This window comes from Hemitrygon akajei, chromosome 9 (genome assembly GCF_048418815.1).
Source record: "Hemitrygon akajei chromosome 9, sHemAka1.3, whole genome shotgun sequence".
NCBI classification, from domain to species: Eukaryota; Metazoa; Chordata; class Chondrichthyes; order Myliobatiformes; family Dasyatidae; genus Hemitrygon; species Hemitrygon akajei.
Genome location: NC_133132.1, coordinates 178161730 through 178183465, shown reverse-complemented (window position 1 = coordinate 178183465; position 21736 = coordinate 178161730). Strand labels below are relative to the sequence as shown.

General features: G+C 41.2%; 1 protein-coding gene across 5 annotated transcripts in view; it reads left to right on the top strand.

The window, feature by feature from the left end:
* Nucleotides 1–21736, top strand: part of fbxl4 (F-box and leucine-rich repeat protein 4) — a 273096-nt gene that overhangs the window by 150043 nt on the left and 101317 nt on the right. For all 5 annotated transcript variants that reach the window (XR_012100352.1, XR_012100351.1, XM_073057528.1 and 2 more), the window contains exons 4-5: nucleotides 10218–10462; nucleotides 19633–19846. Coding sequence is in view for 3 of the 5 variants with exons in the window: in XM_073057528.1 (XP_072913629.1) it covers nucleotides 10218–10462; nucleotides 19633–19846 (459 nt within the window). In the remaining 2 variants the exon portion in view is untranslated. The remainder of the gene's footprint in view (nucleotides 1–10217; nucleotides 10463–19632; nucleotides 19847–21736) is intronic.

The window sequence follows — 21736 nt, the reverse complement described above, 5'->3', positions numbered from 1 at the left end:
GTGGGGAGTTATATAGGAGGCAGGGTTTAAGTGTTGGCACAACTTTGTGGGCTGAAGGGCCTGTGCTGTGCTGTACTATTCTATGTTCTAATATTGAATCTGATTCCGATTCTGAATCAACCTCATTAAGAATTCTGTATACTTCAGTGAAATCACTTTTCACTCTTCTAAACTTTGAAGGAAAAAGGACAAACATGCTCAACATTCTTTCATATGATAGACTTTCCATTGTAAAAACCAATGTTCTGTACTTCTCTGATAGCAAGTATACAGGTTTCTCCCGCTATCCGAAGGTAGAGCGTTCCTATGAAACCGTTTGTAAGCCTAAATGTCTTAAAGTGAAGAAGCAATTACCATTAATTTATATGGGAAAAATTTTTGAGCATTCCCAGACCCAAAAAATAACCTACCAAATCGTACCAAATAATCCATAAAACCTAAAATAACACTAACATATAGTAAAAGCAGGAATGATAAATATACAGCCTATATAGAGTAGAAATATTGTATATACGGTGTAGTTTCACTTATCAAAAATCAGGAAGGTAGCGAGCCAAAATCGATTTGGAGGAAAAAAATCTGCACGTACACGCATGCGCACACAGCTACCTGCAGAAGGCTTCACAGTCATGGTAGTCTTTCTAGGGTAAGCACATGTATAAAGCGGGCTTTTTTCGCAAAAGCGAAAATCCTCTGGTTAGCGAAAACAGAATATAAAAACAAGGAAATAATGTTGCGGCTTTATAAGACACTAGTCAGGCCACGCTTGGAGTATTGTCAACAGTCTTGCTCCCGTATTTCAGAAAGGATGTGTTGTCATTGGAGAGAGGCCAGAGGAGTTTCACAAGGATGATTCCGGCAATGAAGGGGTTGGCATATGAGGAGCTTTTGGGCAGCATTGGGCCTGTACTCACTGGAATTTAGAAGAATGCGGGGGGATCTCATTGAAACCTACTGGAAATTGAAAGACTTAGATAGGGTGGATATGGAGAGGATGATTCTTTTCCTGGGGGTAACCAGAATTAGAGGGCACAGCCTCAAAACTTAGAGCAGAGGTAAGGAAGATTATTTTTAGCTAGTGAGTAGTTAATCTGTGGAATGCTCTGCTGCAGACTCTGGTGGAAGCCAAGACTGTGTGTATATTTAAGGCAGAAGTTGATCATTTCCTGATTGGCCATGCATCAAAGGAGAAGGCAAGAAGGCAGGTGTATCTGCCGTGATGGAATAGATGAGCAGACTGGATGGGCTGAATGACCTAATTCTGCTCCTATGTCTTATGTTCTTATTGTCTTATGGCAAGCCTCAGGACAGAGGAGTGTCCATTTAAAACAGAGATGCAAAGAAATGTCTTACAGTAGAGGATGATGAATTTGTGGAATTTGTTATCACAGGCAACTGTAGATACCAGGTTGTTGGGTGTATTTAACATGGAAATTGATAGGTTCTTGATTGTCCAATGCATCAAATGTTATGGAAGAAGGCCAGGTAGTGGTACTGAAGAGGGGATAAAAGGATCAGCCATGACTGAGTGGCAGAGCAGACTCACTGGGCCAAATGGCCAAATTCTGCTCCTATGTCTTATATGATATAACCACATAACAATTACAGGACAGAAACAGGCCATCTCAGCCCTTCTAGTCTGTGCCGAATGCTTACTCTCACCTAATCCTACTGACCCGCACTCAGCCCATAACCCTCCATTCCTTTCCTGTCCATATACCTATCCAATTTTGCTTTAAATGACAATACCGATCCTGCTTTTATCACTTCTACTGGAAACTCATTCCACATAGCTACCAGTCTCTGAGTAAAGAAATCCCCCCTCATGTTACCCTTAAACTTTTGCCCCCTAAGTCTCAATTCATGTCCTCTTGTTTGAATCTCCCCTACTCTCAATGGAAAAAGCCTATCCATGTCAACTCTATCTATCCCCCTCATAATTTTAAATACTTCTATCAAGTCCCCCCTCAACCTTCTTCGCTCCAAAGAATAAAGTCCTAACTTGTTCAATCTTTCCCTGTAACTTAGGTGCTGAAACCCAGGTAACATTCTAGTAAATCTTCTCTGTACTCTCTCTATTTTGTTGACATCTTTCCTATAATTTGGTGACCAGAACTGTACACAATACTCTAAATTCGACCTTACCAATGCCTTGTACAATTTTAACATTACATCCTAAATCCTATACTCAATGCTCTGATTTATAAAGGCCAACATACTGTTAAGAACCCCGTAACTGGGTCACTTACCAGCAAAGATAGAGAGGTCCGTTGAAGTCTGATGATATTATTTTTAACAGTATTTATTAGTAAAAATACACAAAAATAATATCAATGCAAATATACAGATAATATACGTTGTCAATACTAAATCTAAAAGTGCGGGTATAATAATAATCAATAAGATTATTGTTGTCTAGGGGATAATGTATTGTCCGATGGAAATATAAAGTTCACTCAGTTCATGCAGGCTGCAGCCGTTGGGGACTGCTTTGTTGCAATGGTTGGAGAGAGAGAGAGATTTTGAGAAAAACTTGCCGGCTTTCCTTTTATGATTTTGATCCGTCAGGAGTCCCGTTGGTGTGGCCGTTCACTTGTGGCCTCTCCTTTAGCTAAGCCATTCTTCCGTGATGAGCCCGCCACCCCGGCAAGGGAGGACGCACACGAGCCCTCACCGGCGTTCGCTATTAAACGCTGTCACTGGATTTCCAGCGTTTCTCCTGGTGCTTCTAAAGGGGTTGTTCCCCAGACCCTCTTTTATCCTTACTCACGGGGTCTCAGATGTCAATCAGGTTGGGATGATGCAATCCCTCAACCAGCCCACTCTGGTTGTCCCCTGAGGGGTTTCAATGACTAGTACAGTACTCAATACACAATTCCGTCTCCAAGAGACAATGGCCGTTATCAGTGGTTCCGTTTCGCTGAGGTCAGGACACATTCCAAACCTTGTGTATTCTGGACGTCTCTCTCTCATTTCCTGGGTCCCAGACCCGAATTAATAGCGATCTTGCGATTCTCAAAAAGGAAGGGGTGACTTTGTACCCTTCGGCCCCTCAGAGTTGCGTCACATTCGTAACAATACCAGAAGCTTTCTTCATCACCCTATCCACATGAGATTCTACCTTCAGGGAACTATGCACCATTATTCCTAGATCACTCTGTTCTACTGCATTCTTCAATGCCCTCCCATTTACCATGTATGTCCTATTTGGATTATTCCTACCAAAATGTAGCACCTCACACTTATCAGCATTAAACTCCATCTGCCATCACTTAGCCCACTCTTCTAACTGGCCTAAATCTCTCTGCAAACTTTGAAAACCTACTTCATTATCCACAACGCCACCTACCTTAGTATTATCTGCATACTTACTAATCCAGTTTACCACCCCATCATCCAGATCATTAATGTATATGACAAACAACATTGGACCCAATACAGTCCCTGAGATCCCTGAGGCACACCACTAGTCACCAGCCTCCAACCTGACAAACAGTTATCCACCACTACTCTCTGGCATCTCCCATCCAGCCACTGTTGAATCCGTTTTACTACTTCAATATTAATACCTAATGATTGAACCTTCCTAACTAACCTTCCATGCGGAACCTTGTCAAAGGCCTTACTGAAGTCCATATAGACAACATCCACTGCTTTACCCTTGTCAACTTTCCTCGTAACCTCTTCAAAAAATTCAATAAGATTTGTCAAACATGACCTCCCACGCACAAATCCATGTTGACTGTTCTTAATCAGACCCTGTCTATCCAGATAATTATATATATCATCTCTAAGAATACTTTCCATTAATTTACCCACCACTGACGTCAAATTTACAGGCCTATAATTGCTAGGTTTACTCTTAGAACCCTTTTAAACAATGGAACCACATGAGCAATACGCCAATCCTCCGACACCATCCCCATTTTTAATGATATTTGAAATATTTCTGTCAGATCTTACTATTTCTACACTAACCTCCCTCAAGGTCCTAGAGAATATCCTGTCAGGATCCACAGATTTATCCACTTTTATATTCCTTAAAAGTGCCAGTACTTCCTCCTCTTTAATCGTCATAGTTTCCATAACTTCCCTACTTGTTTCCCTTACCTTACACAATTCAATATCCTTCTCCTTAGTGAATACCGAAGAAAAGAAATTGTTCAAAATCTCCCCCATCTCTTTCGGCTCCACACATAGCTGTCCACTCTGATTCTCTAAGGGACCAATTTTATCCCTCACTTTCCTTTTGCTATTAATATAACTGTAGAAACCCTTCGAATTTATTTTCACCTTACTTGCCAAAGCAACCTCGTATCTTCTTTTAGCTTTTCTAATTTCTTTCTTAAGATTCTTCTTACATTCTTTATATTCCTCAAGCACCTCATTTACTCCATGCTGCCTGTATTTATTGTAGATATCTCTCTTTATCCTAATCAAGTTTCCAATATCCCTTGAAAACCATGGCTCTCTCAAACTTTTAACCTTTCCTTTCAACCTAACAGGAACATTAAGATTCTGTACCCTCAAAATTTCACCTTTAAATGACTGCCATTTCTCTATTACATCCTTCCCATAAAACAAATTGTCCTAATCCACTCCTTCTAAATCCTTTCGGATCGCCTCAACGTTAGCCTTTCTCCAATCAAAAATCTCAACCCTGGGTCCAGTCCTATCCTTCTCCATAATTATATAACCATATAACAATTACAGCATGGAAACAGACCATCCCGGCCCTTCTAATCCGTGCCGACGCTTACTCTCACCTAGTCCCACTGGCCTGCACTCAGGCCATACCCCTCCATTCCTTTCCTATCGATAGATCTATCCAATTTTATCACTGGACTCAAAGTGCTCCCCAACACATACCTCCGTCACCTGACCTATTTCATTCCCTAACAGAAGATCCAACACTGCCCCTTCTGTAGTTGGTACCTCTATGTATTCCTGCAATACATGATAACCTACATGTACTTTGACAATAAATTTGCTTTAAAGTTTGAATTTAGACTTAAATATTACATAACTTTTTTAGAAAGATATAAGTTTCTACAGAAACTCCTTTTGCTTCTGAAATTGCAGTTCTACAATCTCTGTTGAAATCAGTCAATCTGGATTAAATGCACTATATGATGACAACCTATATTGGTATGGTATATGTGCATGATGCCAGAAAATCCCAGCAAAACTGGGCTCCGTCATTGAATTCCATCCAGAATATAATTATGTGCAGAAGTCCCAATATCACTACCGTTTAACACAGCTAAACACTAGCAATTTTGGTTTTGTCTAGCTCTTTGTGTGCATAGGATATGGAGAAGAGGTTAAGATTAGTTTTATTTGTCACACGTACATCAAAACATGCAGTGAAGTATGTTGCTTTTGCATCAATGACCGAGACAGCCCAATATGTACTGTAGGCAACCTGCAAGTGTTGCCATGCTTCTGGGGCCAACATAAGCATGTCAACGGCTCACTAACATTAACCATACATCTTTGGAATGTTCAAGGAAACAACAGCTCCCAGAGGAAACCCACGCGATCACAGGAAAAACATACAAACTCTTTACAGACAGTTGCGAAAGTTGAATCCCGATCTTATTGCTGATGCTGTAAAGCAATACGCTAACCGTTACAGTGCCATGCCATCCTACACTACAAAACCAGTATTTCTGCACCTTGGTATTGAAGTGAGTAATGCTCACCAAATGAATAGGTTCTGATGCAGGAAATTGATAAAGCATTAACTTGTGTCCATTGATGCTAGCTGTCACAGCAGTCTATATTTACGTTTTTTTTTCAATATATTTTGAGTTTTCCTCTTAGTTTAACCGTTTAATATCTCATTTATTTTCATATTGGGATTGTGGGATTGAGGGCAGGGCAAATTAAGGCGCTCTTATCCCTGAACTGTTATTGTCCTCAAAACCTTAGAGGTGCATATTGACTTCAGGAGAAATGTGTCTCCTTGCCACCCAATAACCCATCAACATCTCTATAGTTAATACCTTTTCAACATTCAGGTTCCTGGTCATCATTATTTCACAGGACCTCATGGGAGAAGCATATCCCTTTCTTTAATAATGTCACGCAGGTGAGAAGCTGCTAGAAAATTCAGCAGTCTAATGAACAAGGAGGCAATTAAAAGAGAGAGAGGACTCTGACTTGGATTTGATAACACTTTTAATTGTGACCTTGAGAGAGAGAGTACAGCACCAGCTGAGACACGAGCTGGGAAGTCACCGTGGTAACAGCTCAGAGCGGTTGAGCTAACGGACAGCTGGAATTTTGAATGGATTATAAAAAGTTGAGGCTTTTGGTCTGATAATGGCAGAGGAGACACGACACGGGAGAACTGCGGAAGCTACCCGAGAAACCACTGGTGGAGTTTAAGACCATTATGAGGGTTGAGGCCAAGGACCGATTAATTTCGACCCATGATTACCAGTGCAGGTAAGAGCTTGCCTGTGGGGGTCTGCTGGTGGTGAACCCGTGCCATGGGTTAGTAGACCATTCCCTAGAAGGGGCTCTGTCCATCTGTGTCTGTGTGGGGTTCACACGAAGTGACTCTAAAGACTTCGGAAGCAAGAAGCAAGAATAACTAAAGCTGCCAACGTAAACATCAACTCAATTAACTCTCCATCAATTCAACTCGACGCAACACAAAGTGAACTGAACTGCTTAAACTTACCTGACACCATAAGACTGATATCTACCTCCGGGACTATTATCTTTGTATCCACACGCACACATTTACGGAGATATATATATAAAATAGTTTATAACCTGTATCGTATTATCCGATTTTAGTGATATTAATTCGTCGTAGTAATAAATATAGTCTTAATTTATAGTAAACCAGACTCTAGGTGTGTTTCATTTATGCTGGTCCTTTTCAACTTGTCACGGGATTCATGAGAATAAAGAGACTTGGCAGAGGATGTACCTCTTGCAGCAGTTAGTAAAATTCCATCTTCCCCAGAACATCCTGGGGGAATTCTATACTGTCATCATAGAGAGTATCCTCATACTGTCTAGTTTGGTGCAGCATCCTCTCAACAGTACTGTATTTAAAACCCACAGTGAACTGTCAGGTCAGCAGTAAAGCTCATTGGCTACAGTTTACCATCTCTAAAGGACTTGTATGTGCTCAGCACAATGAATTGTGGACATTGCTCACCCTGCAAGCTGTCTTTTCCAAAAGCTCTATTCTGCAAAGTATTCTAGGGCTATTAAAACAAGAACTTAATACCATCTTAAAGGTTTCTTTTCAACAGTTAGCTAAAAATTTGATCAACCATTCTAGTTAACACGTCACCCCCTCTATCAATTATTCCCATCACTGCACTGTACTGTGTACACTTTAAACCAATTTTTATAATGCTGTTTACATTGTAAGTATATGCTGACAATAATTTATTTATGCACATTTTATTCCATGTCTGTACTTCTAATTTTAATTGTATGTAAATGTTTATTCTTTATAATTGTTCAATTGTGTTTTTGTTAAATGTTGTTTTCATTGTATGTTGCACCCTAACCAACACACCACAGTAAATTCCTGATACACATAATTGTACATGGCAAATACTGTTGATCCTTGATCCTAAAGCATTAATTCATAAGTAAAATTAAGTCATTATTATAATGCCATTTTCTAACTGTATATTCAGTTGTACAATATATGGATTTAGGGGTGACAAGTGCAGAGAATGAATGGGACAGAAACTACTGAAGAAAAATAACAAGGGATTGATTAGAGAAAGAGAATTGTAGAAGGAAAAGGGACAACTGTGAGCAAGAAGTGCAAATCCATCAGAGAAAACCTCATGGATTGTTTTTCACGCCACTAATTTGTGTTTTGCTATAGAGGTAATGAGTTTGGATAGTCTTCAAGACCCAGTGTACTGAATACTGGTATGCCAGAGAGAGCACATTTTAAACGAATCTGAGAAGTACTGTTGACTGTTACAGGTGGGAAAAAATGTGTCTTAAGGTAATGAAAGGAAGTTCTTGGATGAACCAAATTAAGGAGCAGATGCTTGTTCAGATCCACAGTTCATGTGTGATAGCAGGCTTATACAGGCAGGGTGTGCATGTCTTCAGTAGCTAAGCAGCTGTTCCACATTTCCAGCATACAACCACAGTATGGTCTTGTCAGCTTAGTTCCTGTCAGGAGTAGATTTACTTTCAAAATAGTTTACTTTCAGCTTTCTGAACAACAATAAAGTTTTTGCAGCAATATGTTCCAGTGCATAATGAGAACCCTTTTTTTTTTAACTTTAAGGCACCATTTCCAAGGAACATTTATTATGCTTCAACCATCAGGCTCCTAAATCACTCACTCACATCAACTCTGAACTGATTCCACAACCTATAAGCTCACTTTAAAGGACCCTACAACTCATGCTCTCAGTTTTTTTAATTTATTTATCTATCTATCTATCCATCTATTTTCTTTCTTTCTTGTATTTGCACAGTATGTCTTCTTTTGCACATTGGTTGATTTTCAAATTGTGTGTAATTTTTCATTGATTCCATTCATCTACAGTGAATGCCTGCAAGAAAATAAATCTGAGGGTAATAAATTGACATATACCTACTTTGATAATAAATTTAGTTTGACCTTTGATTTCCTGCTGCTTGCCCTCCAACCTGAAACAAAGTTTGTGTATCTGAGACTTTCTCAAATTGTATTTCATATCCAGCTATTCCTGCCTGTAGATTTCTTGCATATCTGCTGAGACCCATATTCTGTAAATGGTACAAAATGTTGCCTAAACCATTATTAATATCTTACAATATATCTCCTCTGCTTAACTTGATCACTTAGTACATTTATTCCGTGAATAGTTAAACTGGGCAAACTAAGGAGATGCTTTACTCATCTGTTCTCTGTGCTGAATTCACCAATCTGGGAGAAGTTAAGAGAGCCACAGTAAACTATCCTTGCTCTGATTACACTGAGGAATGAAAAATCATCAAGTATTTGTGTTCCTCATTACTTTAGGTTAGTCCCTACGTGGTGGGCATGCTAAGTTGGTGCTGGAATGTGTTTGCAACACTTGCAGCTGTCTCCAAGCACATCCTTGGGTGTTAATGCAAATGATACTTTTCACTGTGTGTTTTGATGTATATGTGATAAATGAATCTGAATCTGAATGTGTAGATGATAAGTAAGGGCAGGGTTGGATGAGGCCATGATGGTTCTGTAGTGAAACAGTTTGAGATGCTACCTAAGGATTGGATTAGGCTGTGATGGTTCTGCAGTTGAACAGTTTGTAGACACTACCCAAGTTTCACAGTGGCAATTATCAGTTGGTAGATTGTAGTTTATAGATCAAATTCAAGTTTATTGTCATCTGACTGCACATATATACAACCAAACGAAACAACCTTCCTCTATACTACACCCACAATGCATATATCATACACGGCACATAAAACAAAATAATACCTCAAATAAGTTAATAAAATGTCATTCAAAATGCATATTAAGCATGCAGCACAAGTAAACAGTACAGTAAACAGCTTTGCTGTCCTAGTGACGAGACCTTGGTGGTGGCATGGTGTTCATTCGTCTCACAGCCTGAAGGAAGAAGCTGTTTCCCACACTGGTAGTGCTAGTCCTGATGCTCCTGTGCCTTGTTCCTGATGGTAGTGGATCAAAGAGATTGTGGAATAGGTAGTAGAGATCTTTCGTAGTGCTTCATGTCTTTAAAAGCACCTTTAAAAGATATTTAAAGATGAGCTTTATTTATCAGATGTACATTAAATTATACAGTAATATATGTCATTTGCATTAACAACCAACACTGTCCATGCATGTGCTGGGGGTAGTCCGCAAATGTTCCCAATCATAAACAGTAAACAGCTCGCTGTCTGTGTGGTGGCAGGATATTCATTTACCTCACATCCTGAGGGAAGAAGCTGTTACCCAGCTACCCAAATTAGCTAAGTTAGATGCTACAAACTGAAAACTTTGTGGATGCTGCCCAAGTTTTACAATTGTAAAAGTCAATTGGATTGTTTTGTGTTGAAGCAAAACAAAGAATAAAACACATCACATATGGATAGTGAAATTCCCGCAGAAGCACTAAGTTTGAAGAAATGTTGTATTTGATGTAAGGAGTCTGAATTCATGTGTTGGTATATTCGCGAGCAGAATACAACAAAATTCTTTCCTGGGTTTCTCACTCTGTTTGTTTCTCCCACAGCTAATCCAGCTGATTCTCAGTCACCTGACAGTGCCAGACCTTTGCCAGCTGGCACAGACCTGCAAGTTGCTACATCAGCACTGTTACGACCCTCTTCAGTACGTCCAGCTCAGTTTACAACCTTACTGGGCAGGTCTGGATGATTCTTCTTTGCAGCACCTGGAGTCACGCTGTGCTCTTGTGCAGTGGTTAAATCTGTCTTGGACAGGGAACCGAGGATCCATCACCATGCAAGGATTCAGCAGGTCAGTGTTAATATAATATCTCTATAAAATGTAATAGAAGGCACCAAGTATGTCAAACATTTCAACGAGTTATTCATGATCTGCCACCACAATATGATCACAGTGGACATACTATAGGTGGGTATTGTGTGCAGTTTTGGTCACCGAATTACAGGAAGGATAGTAATAAGGTTGAAAGAGTACAGAGAAAGTTTACAGGGATGTTGGCAGGACTTGAGAAACTAAGTTGCAGAGAAAGGTTGAATAGGTTAGGACTTTATTCCCTGGAGAATAAAGAATGAGGGGAGATTTGATAGAGGTATATAAAATAATGATGGGTATAGATAGAGTGAATGCAAGCAGGCTTTTTCCACTGAGGTTAGGGGAGAAAAAAACCAGAGGAAATGGGTTAAGGGTGAAGTGGGAAAAGTTTAAAGGGAACATTAGGGGGGGCTTCTTCACACAGAGAGTGGTGGGAGTGTGGAATGAGCTGCCAGATGCAGTGGTAAATGCGGGCTCACTTTTACCATTTAAGAAAAACTTGGACATGTACATGGATGAGAGGGGTATGGAAGGATATTATTCAGGTGCAGGTCAGTGGGACTAGGCAGAAAAATGGTTCAGCACAGCCAAGAACGGCCAGAAGGCCTGTTTCTGTGCTGTAATGTTCTATGGTTCTATGGTAACATAGCATCGAGCATAACTTAGAGTAGGTTAAAAGGTTGGCACAACATCGCGGACCAAAGGCCTTCACTGTGTTGTGTTGTGTTGTTCCATGTCATGCTTTACTGCATCAGCAATTGGGTTCAATTTCCGACACTGGCTTTAAAGTGTTTGTTTGTTCACCCCCTGACCATTTGGATTTCCTCTGGGTGCTCATTTTTCTCACACATTACAGACCGTAAGGTACATGAGCAGAATTAGGCCATTTGGTCCATCGAACCTGATTTCATCATGACTGATCCAATTTTCCTTTCAGTCCCAATCTCCTGCCTTCATGCTGTGACCGATCAAGAAACTACCAACTTCTGCCCTAAATGTACGTAAAGGTAACCTCTACAGCTGCCTATGGCAAAGAATTCCACAGATTCACCACTCTCTTGCTAAAGAACTTCCTCCTCAATTCCATTCTAAAAGGCTGCCCCTTTATTCAGTGGCTGTGTCCTCTGGTCTTAGACTCTCCCACCATAAGAACATCCTCTCCACATCCACTCTATCAAAACCTTTCACCATTCGATAGGTCTCAATAAAGTCACCTGCCATTCTTCTGAATTCTAGTGAATACGGGCCCAGAGCCATCAAACGCCCTTCATATGATAAGCTATTCAATCCTGGAATTGTGTTTGTGACCCACCTTTGAACCCTCTTCAGTTTCAGCACATCATTTATAAGATAAGAGGCCCATAACTGCACACAATATTCCAAGTGAGGCCTCACTAGTGCTTTATAAAGTCTCCACATTACATCCTTGCTTTTATATTCTAGTCCTCTTGAAATAGACAATAGACAATAGGTGCAGAAGTAGACCATTCAGCCCTTCGAGCCTGCACCGCCATTCTGAGATCATGGCTGATCATCTACTATCAATGCCCGGTTCCTGCCTTGTCCGCATATCCCTTGATTCCCCTATCCATAAGATACCTATCTAGCTCCTTCTTGAAAGCATCCAGAGAATTAGCCTCCACTGCCTTCCAAGGCAGTGCATTCCAGACCCCCACAACTCTCTGGGAGAAGAAGTTTTTCCTTAACTCTGTCCTAAATGACAGCCAGGATGTCCTTCCTTAACCCTAGAGACCAAAATTGTACACAATACTCCAGGTGTAGTCTCACCAGGGCCCTGTACAAATGCAAGAGGATTTCCTTGCTCTTGTACTCAATTCCCTTTGTAATAAAGGCCAACATTCCATTAGCTTTCTTCACTGCCTGCTGTACTTGCTCATTCACCTTCAGTGACTGATGAACAAGGACTCCTAGATCTCTTTGTATTTCTCCCTTACCTAACTCTACACCGTTCAGATAATAATCTGCCTTCCTGTTCTTACTCCCAAAGTGGATAACCTCACACTTATTCACATTAAACGTCATCTGCCAAGTATCTGCCCGCTCACTCAGCCTATCCAAGTCACCCTGAATTCTCCTAACATCCTCATCACATGTCACACTGCCACCCAGCTTAGTATCATCAGCAAACTTGCTGATGTTATTCTCAATGCCTTCATCTAAATCATTGATGTAAATCGTAAACAGCTGTGGTCCCAATACCGAGCCCTGTGGCACCCCACTAGTCACTACATGCCATTCCGAGAAACACCCTTTCACCGTTACCCTTTGCTTTCTATCTGCCAACCAGTTTTCTATCCATGTCAATATCTTCCCCCCAATGCCATGAGCTCTGATTTTACCCACCAATCTCCTATGTGGGACCTTATCAAATGCCTTCTGAAAATCGAGGTACACTACATCCACTGGATCTCCTCAATGTCCCTGTTACTATTGGGAGGTCTATAAAAAACACCCAGTAGAGTTATTGACCCCTTCTTTTTCCTAACTTCCACCCACAGAAACTCAGTAGACAATCCCTCCATGACTTCATCCTTTTCTGCAGCCATGACAGTATGTCATGGATCTCAATGGATCCAGTGAATGCTAACATTGCATTTGCCTTCCTCACCACAGACTTAACCTGCAACTTAACCTTTAGTGAATCCTGCACAAGAAGTCCCAAGTCCTTTTGAACCTCAGTTTTTCAAATTTTTTCTGCATTTAAAATATAGTCAACCATTTCATTTCTTCAACCAAAGTGCATGACCATTCACTTCCGAACACTGTATTCCGTCTGCCATTACTTTGCCCATTCTCCTAATCTGTTAAAGTCCTACTGTGGCCTCTTTACTTCCTCAAAAGTACCTGCCCCTCCACGTATCTTCATATTGTCTGTAACCTTTGCAACAAAGCCATCAACTCCATCATCCAAATCATTGACATATAAGGTAAAAAAGAAGTGGGCCCAATGCAGACCCCTGTGGAACACCACTAGTCACCAGCAGTCAGACAGAAAAGGCTCCCTTTATTCATATTCTTTGCCTACTACCAATCAGTCCCTGCTTTATCCATGCTAGAATCTTTCTTGTAATACGATGGACTCATAGTTGGTTAAGCAACATAATGTGTGGCACCTTATCAAAAGCATTCTGAAAGTCCAAGTACACAACATCCGCTGATTCTCCATTGTCTATCCTGCTTGTTATTTCTTCAAACAATAGCAACAGATTTGTCAGGTAAGATTTTCCCTTGAGGAAACCATGCTGAATATGGCTTATTTTATCATGTGCCTCCAATAACCCAGAGAACCTGGGGGCGTGGCATTGCTGATCAGAGATACTGTCATGGCTGCAGAAAAGGATGAAGTCATGGAGGGATTGTCTACTGAGTTTCTGTGGGTGGAAGTCAGGAAAAGGAAGGGGTCAGTAACTCTACTGGGTGTTTTTTATAGACCTCCCAATAGTAACAGGGACATTGAGGAGCAGATAGGGAGACAAATTCTGGAAAGGCGAAATAAAAACAGGGTCGTCATGGTGGGAGATTTTACTTTCCCCAATACTGATTGGCATCTTCCTAGATTGAGGGATTTAGATGGGGTGGAGTTTGTTAGGTGTGTTCTGGAAGGTTTCCTGACACAATATGTAGATAAGCCTACAAGAGGAGGGGCTGTACTTGATTTGGTATTGGGAAATGAACCTGGTCAGGTGTCAGATCTCTCACTGGGAGAGCACTTTGGAGATAGTGATCATAATTCTTTCTCCTTTACAATAGCATTGGAGAGAGATAGGAACAGACGAGTTAGGAAAGTGTTTAATTGGAGTAAGTGGAACTATGAAGCTATCAAGCAGAAACTTGGAAGCATAAATTGGGAACGGATGTTCTCAGGGAAATGTACGACAGAAATGTGGCAAATGTTCAAAGGATATTTGCGTGATGTTCTGCATAGGTACCTTCCAATGAGACAGGGAAGGAATGAAAGGGTACAGGAACCGTGGTGGACAAAGACTGTTGAAAATCTAGTCAAGAAGAAAATAAAAGCTTACAAAAGGTTCAGAAAACTAGGTAATGATAGAGATCTAGAAAATTATAAGGCTAGCAGGAAGGAGCTTAAGAATGAAATTAGGAGAGCCAGAAGAAGCCATGAGAAGGCCTTGGCAAACAGGATTAAGGAAAACCCCAAGGCATTCTATAAGTATGTGAAGAGCAAGAGGATAAAACATGAGAGACTAAGACCAATCCAGTGTGACAGTGGAAAAGTGTGTATCAAACCGGAGAAGATAGTGGAGGTACTTAATGAATACTTTGCTTCAGTATTCATAACGGAAAAGGACCTTGGCAATTGTAGGGATGACATACAGCGGATTGAAAAGCTTGAGCAGATAGACATTAAGAAAGAGGATGTGCTGGAGATTTTGGAAAGCATCAAGTAGGATAAGTCACTGGGACCGGAAGGTGGTGAGTGCATGGAATGAGCTACTGGCAGTGGTGGTGGAACTGGATACAATGGGGTCTTTTAAGAGACTCCTGGATAGGTACATGAAGCTTAAAAAATAGAGGGCTGTGGGTAACCCGAGGTAATTTGTAAATTAAGTACTTGTTTGGCACCGCATCGTGGGCCGAAGGGCCTGCTTTTGCTGTAGGTTTTCTTAACAATTGACTCCAACATCTTCACAACCACTGAGGTATGACTAACTGGCCTATCGTTTCCTTTCTTCTGCCTCCCTCCCTTCTTGAAGAGTGGAGTGACATTTGCAATTTTCCAGTCTTCTAGATCCATTCCAGAATCCAGTAATTCTTGAAAATCATTACTACTGCCTCCACGATCTCTTCAGCCACCTCTTTCAGAACTCTGGGAGGGCCGGGTATACCATCTAGTCCAGGTGACTTATCTACCTTCATATCTTTCAGTTTCCCAAAAACCTGTAGTTATGGTAACTTCACACACTTCATACCCACTGACACCTGGAACTTCCACCATAGTGCTGATGTAATCCAAAGTGAAGACTGATGTGAAATATTCATTCAGTTCATCTGCCGCTTCAAAGCCAAACATAGTGGTGCCGCCAACATCATGGCCTCTCTCCCAGATGAGCTCAATCGCTTTTATGCTCGGTTCGATATTGCTAACTTTGAGCCTCAAGAGGAAAGCCACCACTACAACCTGCAACCTGGTCATCTCTGAGTCTGAGGTACGCAGATGGATGTGCGCAGCACAACTGGCAAGTGTGCTTACAGATATTTTTATTCTCTCCCTCTCCAGTGTGGAGTGTCCTGCTTCAAATTATCCACCATTGTCCCTGTACCAAAAAAGACCAAGGTAACATGTCTGAACGACTGGCATCCTGTCGCACTCAAAGCAAATGCTGTGAGAGACTGGTCAAGGATTACATCTGCAGCTTGCTACCACCCAAACCAATCGAAAGAGGATGCAATAGCCACTGCTCTACATATCATCCTCATAGATCTGGAGAAGAAGGATACTAATGTGAAAATACTGTTCTTGGACAGTTCAGCAATCAACACCATAATTCCATCCAGGCTCGATAGGAAGCTCAGAGTCCTTGGCCTTGACCCTGACTTGTGCAGCTAGATCCTGGACTTCCTGTATGATCGCCGGCAGGTGGTAAGAGTGGACTCCCTCACCTCCACCCCTCTGACCCTCAGCACAGGAGCCCCTCAGGGCTGCGTACTAAGTCCCCTCCTTTACTCCCTGTATACCCATGACTGTGTTTCAACCCACAGCTCTAATCTGCTAATTAACTTTGCCAATGACACTACATTGATGGGCCTTATCTCAAACAATAACGAGGTAGCTTTCAGGGAAGAAGCCATCTCTCTGACACAGTGCTGTCAAGAAAACAACCTCTCCCTCAATGTCGCAAAAACAAAGGAGCTCGTTGTGATTTACAGGAGGAATGGAGACGGGCTAACACCTGTTGACGTTAATGGATCTGGGGCTGAGAGGGTAAACAGCTTTAAGTTTCTGGGCATCCACATTACTGAGGATCTCACGTGGTCTGTACACACCAGCTGTGTGGTTAAAAAAAAGCACAACAGCACCTCTTTCACCTCAGACAGTTGAGAAGCTTGGTATGGGCCCCCAAATCCTAAGAACTTTCTTTGAGAGCATCCTGACTGGCTGCATCACTGCTTGGCATGAGAACTGTACCTCACTTAATCACAGGATTCTGCAGAGAATGGTGCAGATAGCCCAGCGCATCTGTAGTTGTGAACTTTGCATGATGCAGGACATTTACAAAGGCAAGTGTGAAAAAAGGTCTTGAAGGATCATTAGGGACTTGAGTAACGTCAACCACAATCTATTCCAGCTGCTACCATCCGGGAATGATACCACAGCATAAAAGCCAGGACCAGCAAGACTGTTTCTTCCACCAGGTCATCAGACTAATTAACTCATACTGATTTGAGTGTATTTCTATGTTACATTAATTGTTCTGTTTATTCTAAATTATTATAAGTTACTATGATTGCACATTGCACATTTAGATGGAGACGTGACGTAAAGATTTTTACTCCTCATGTATGTGAAGGACATAAGAAATAAAGTCAATTCAATTCAATTCAATTCATTTCAATTCAGTGTCTCCCCATTGTACCTCTCCAGCATCATTTTCCAGTGGTCCGATGTCCACTCTCGCCTCTCTTTTATACTTTATGTATCTGAATAAACCTTTGGTATCTGCTTTAATATTATTGGCTAGCTTACTTTCATATTCCATCTTTACCTTCTTAAAGACTTTTTTAGTTGCCTTCTGTTCATTTTTAAAAGCTTCCCAGTCTTCTAACTTTCTTGCTAGGAGACTCACTACACATTGTTTGTAAACCAACTACCTCTTCCTCAGCACTATCACTCCAGTTCCTATCCACCGCCAAATTAGTTCAAACCTCTCAAACAACTCTAACCAACCTGCGTGCTAGGATATTGGACCTTCTCGGGTTCAGATGTAACCTGTCCCTTTTGTACAGGGTGTACTTTCCCCAGAAGAGGTCTCCATGATCCATAGATCTGAACCCCAGTCCCCGCACCAGTTCCTCAGCCACACGTTCACATGCCAAATCATGCTATTTACCCTCACTGGCACATGGCACAGGCAACAATCCAGAGATTACAACCCTGGAGGTCTTGTTTTTCAGCTTTCTACTTAGCTTCCTAAAATCTCCCTTCAGGACCTCCTCACCTTGTCTACCTACAGTATGTCATTGGTGTCAATATGTACGAAAACTTTTGGCTGCTCACCTTTGCCCTGAAAATAGTATGGACTTGATCTGAGACATCTCTGATGCTGGCCACCTGAGAGACACCATACCATTCGGGTGTCTCTATTGTGCCTATAGAATCTTGTCTCTGTTTTTGTGACTTTGGATTCTCCTATCAACACCTCCATCCTCTTCACCTCTCTGCTCCTCTGAGCCACAATACCAGACACAATGCCAGAGACCCAGTCACTGTGGCTCTTCCCGTTAGTCGTCCCCCTCAATTGTACCTAAATTTGTATACAGGTGTACAACAGTCATGGGTGTTCTCTGCTTTGTCTGTGCATTAAGATTGAAAGGTGAAAAGTTTAAAGGGAACATGAGGGGAAACTTCTTCACTCATAGGGTCGTGAGAGTGTGGAATGAACTGTCAGCACAAGTGTAGCAGGTGAGCTCGATTTCAATGTCTAAGTAAAGGTTGTATAGGTAGTGGATAGTAGGGGTATGGTGGGCTATGGTCTGGTGCAGGTCAATGAGAGTAGGAAGTTTAAATGGTTTTGCATTGGACTGGATGTGCCGAAGGACCTGTTACAATGCCGTACTTTTCTATGACTATGACTCTATATGGACTAAAGTCATTGTCACGCTGTCTGCTCAAATGTTAGAAATGAGCAATGTATGAATTCTCGTTTGCAACTTCACGAAGAATTATTAGTGCTCCTTTTGCCTGTAATCTAGTGCACTGTGTAACATTTTTACCAGGCTAAGCAATCAATATTGCCAGCTTCTCACTTCTTCTTTCAAACACTTCACAAACTTATTTACAAAGTAGAGAAGTGGTATCTAAAATGTTTCAAAATCCTATGGCATATGAGAGGCAAGTATTATTCCAACATGGTGAGCATTTTGTAGCACAAGGAAAGCTGGGTATAGCATCTTACAAAATATCAGCTTTTTTTGCAATGAAATGCATTAATATGCATTATATTATTTTTTTTCAAGCATTCCAAACCCTCTCTTTCTTATTTCAATTTTTTTTAATTGACCAAATACAATAGTGGGTCTTTTCACAATATATTGCACATGTAAGTTAGATATGGCCTTTGTGGCTAAAGGGATCAGGGGCTATGGAGAGAAAGCAGGTACAGGGTTCTGAGTTAGATGATCAGCCATGATCATACTGAATGGTGGTGCAGGCTCAAAGGGCCGAATGGCCTACACCTGCACCTATTTTCTATGTTTCTATATGTTGGATTCTACATCTTTGATTTTTCTTATTGAATAATGTTTATCATCTTGCCTTATAACCTTAAGATAATTTTAACTATTTCATTCAGCAATGGCAAAATGAAGTACACCAATGATCTTCTTAAATTTTAATTATTTTTTATTGAAGTGGCGATATGCTTCTTTCTTTCAAAGTCAGATACTACCTTGAAATTAATTTTCTTGCAGGCATTTACAAGAAAATAAATGTAATAGGATTTATGAAAATCTATACAGAAACAAAAACTGACAAGCATATTGTATCAAAATAAAAGCAGTAAATATGCAGTAAGTCCATTATCACCTGAAAATGAACAATTACTTCTAGGGGCATTTTTTCAAAATATGATTGTTTATGCACCATGGCTTTATTTTATTACATTTTCTAATTGACGTGTGAGATAAATTTTACAAATTACTTGAGTGATTTAAGAAAGTACCAGTTTACCTATCAGATGAATAATTCCAGTCAGTGACCCATTTTCAGATCTGTTCTATCTATTAATTCAGAGCTTTGCACCTTTTCACTTCCACTGTAACATCTGCTGTTTTTCTATAGCTTAGCCCTGACGTTGCCTCTTTATGTGAAGCCTGGTGCATACGCTCACAGCTTGACGCCTACCACTTTGACAGGAATTAACCCTATGATTGCTGTGCTTCCTGTGCAGATTCATGCAAGTGTGTGGATTTGAGCTGGTGCGCCTAGAGTTGGCCTGTTGCCACTTCCTGAATGAAACTTGCCTCGAGGTTATTGCTCAGATGTGCCCAAACCTCCAAGAGCTGAACCTTTCATCCTGTGATAAACTAAACACTCAGGCTTTCTGCCATATCGCTAAGATCTCAGGTCTCCGACGTCTGGTCGTTTACCGCACAAAAATTGAGGTAAGAGCTCCTGCCGTGATTGGCACTGACAGAGAATTGCTTAATGCTACTTGTGTATTCTTTAAATGAAATGTGAGCACTTTGAGGAATGTGTACTAAATGAAACACAGTCTTATTTCATATTTGAGTGGTTCTATTGTTTTTAAAATTTCTTTTTCAATTTTATTTAAGGCTATAAGTAATCATAGCCATTTAATGCTATTGACTGAATTATGCAAGTACTCTGAAATCTTGAATGATAAGACCATAAGACATAGGAACACAATTAGGCCATTCAGCCCATCGAGTCCGCTCTGCCATTTCATCATGGTTGATCTCGGATCCCATTCAACACCATATACCTGCCCTCTCACCATATCTCTTGATGCCCCAACCACTCAGGAATTACACTTTGAATATACCCACAGACTTGGCCTACTTGGTCTGTGACAGAGCATTCCACAGATTTTCTACTCTTTGGCTGAAAAAATTCCTCCTCTCCTCTGTTCTAAATGGTTACCCCACAATTTTGAGGCTGTGCCCTCTAGTTCTTGATACCCCCCCCCCCCCACCAGTGGAAATATAGTTGCCACATCCTCCTTATCTAATCCTTTCAGCATTTGGTAGGTGTTCACATCACATCAGTTGATGATCATGTCAGTTTTGTCCAAGTTCTAAGATTGTGTGTGTGTCAGACAGAGTGGTCAGCAGCACTGGGGCTCCACAGGGGACTGTCCTGTCTCCCTTTCTCTTCACCATCTACACCTCGGACTTCAACTACTGCACAGAGTCTTGCCATCTTCAGAAGTTTTCTGATGACTGTGTCATAGTTGGATGCATCAGCAAGGGAGATGGGGAGGAGTACAGGGCTACGGTGGGAAACTTTGTCACATGGTGTGAGCAGAATCATCTGCAGCTTAATGTGAAAAAGACTAAGGAGCTGGTGGTGGACCTGAGGATGGCTAAGGCACCAGTGACCCCTGTTTCCATCCAAAGGGTCAGTGTGGACATGGTGGAGGATTACAAATACCCGGGGATACGAATTGACAATAAACTGGACTGGTCAAAGAACACTGAGGCTGTCTACAAGAAGGGTCAGAGCCGTCTCTACTTCCTGAGGAGACTAAGGTCCTTTAACATCTGCCAGATGATGCTGAGGATGTTCTACGAATCTGTGGTGGCCAGTGCTATCATGTTTGCTGTTGTGTGCTGGGGGCAGCAGGCTGAGGGTAGCAGACAGCACCAGAATCAACAAACTCATTCATAAGGCCAGTGATGTGGGGGTGGAACTGGACTCTCTGACGGTGGTGTCTGAAAAGAGGATGATGTCCAAGTTGCATGCCATCTTGGACAATGTCTCCCATCCACTCTATAATGTACTGGTTAGGTACAGGAGTACGTTCAGCCAAAGACTCATTCCACCGAGATGCAACACTGAGCGTCATAGGAAGTCATTCCTGCCTGTGGCCATCAAACTTTACAACTCCTCCCTCGGAGTGTCAGACACCCTGAGTCAGAAGGCTGGTCCTGGACTTATTTCCACTTGGAATAATTTACTTATTATTATTTAATTATTTATGGTTTATGTTGCTATATTTCTACACTTTTCTGGGTTGCTGCGACTGTAACAAAACCCAATTTCCCTCAGGATCAATAAAGTATGTCTGTCTGTCTGTTGTGTTCTTGATTGTAATCAAGTATAACTAATTACTTTGCATAGTCTCTTGCTGTGCAATTTTCATCATAAAGGTGACAAAAAAGATTGAGGTGTGTTCATTGTCTGTTATGGTTCTGATCTGCAGTGGTGGTCCACAGTGTGTGAGCTAATTTGCTGCATGTGACTGTAAATCTGTGTTTTCAATTAAAAAGGAGAAAGCCTTGTACACTAAAGTAGATTGTAAAGGACTAAAG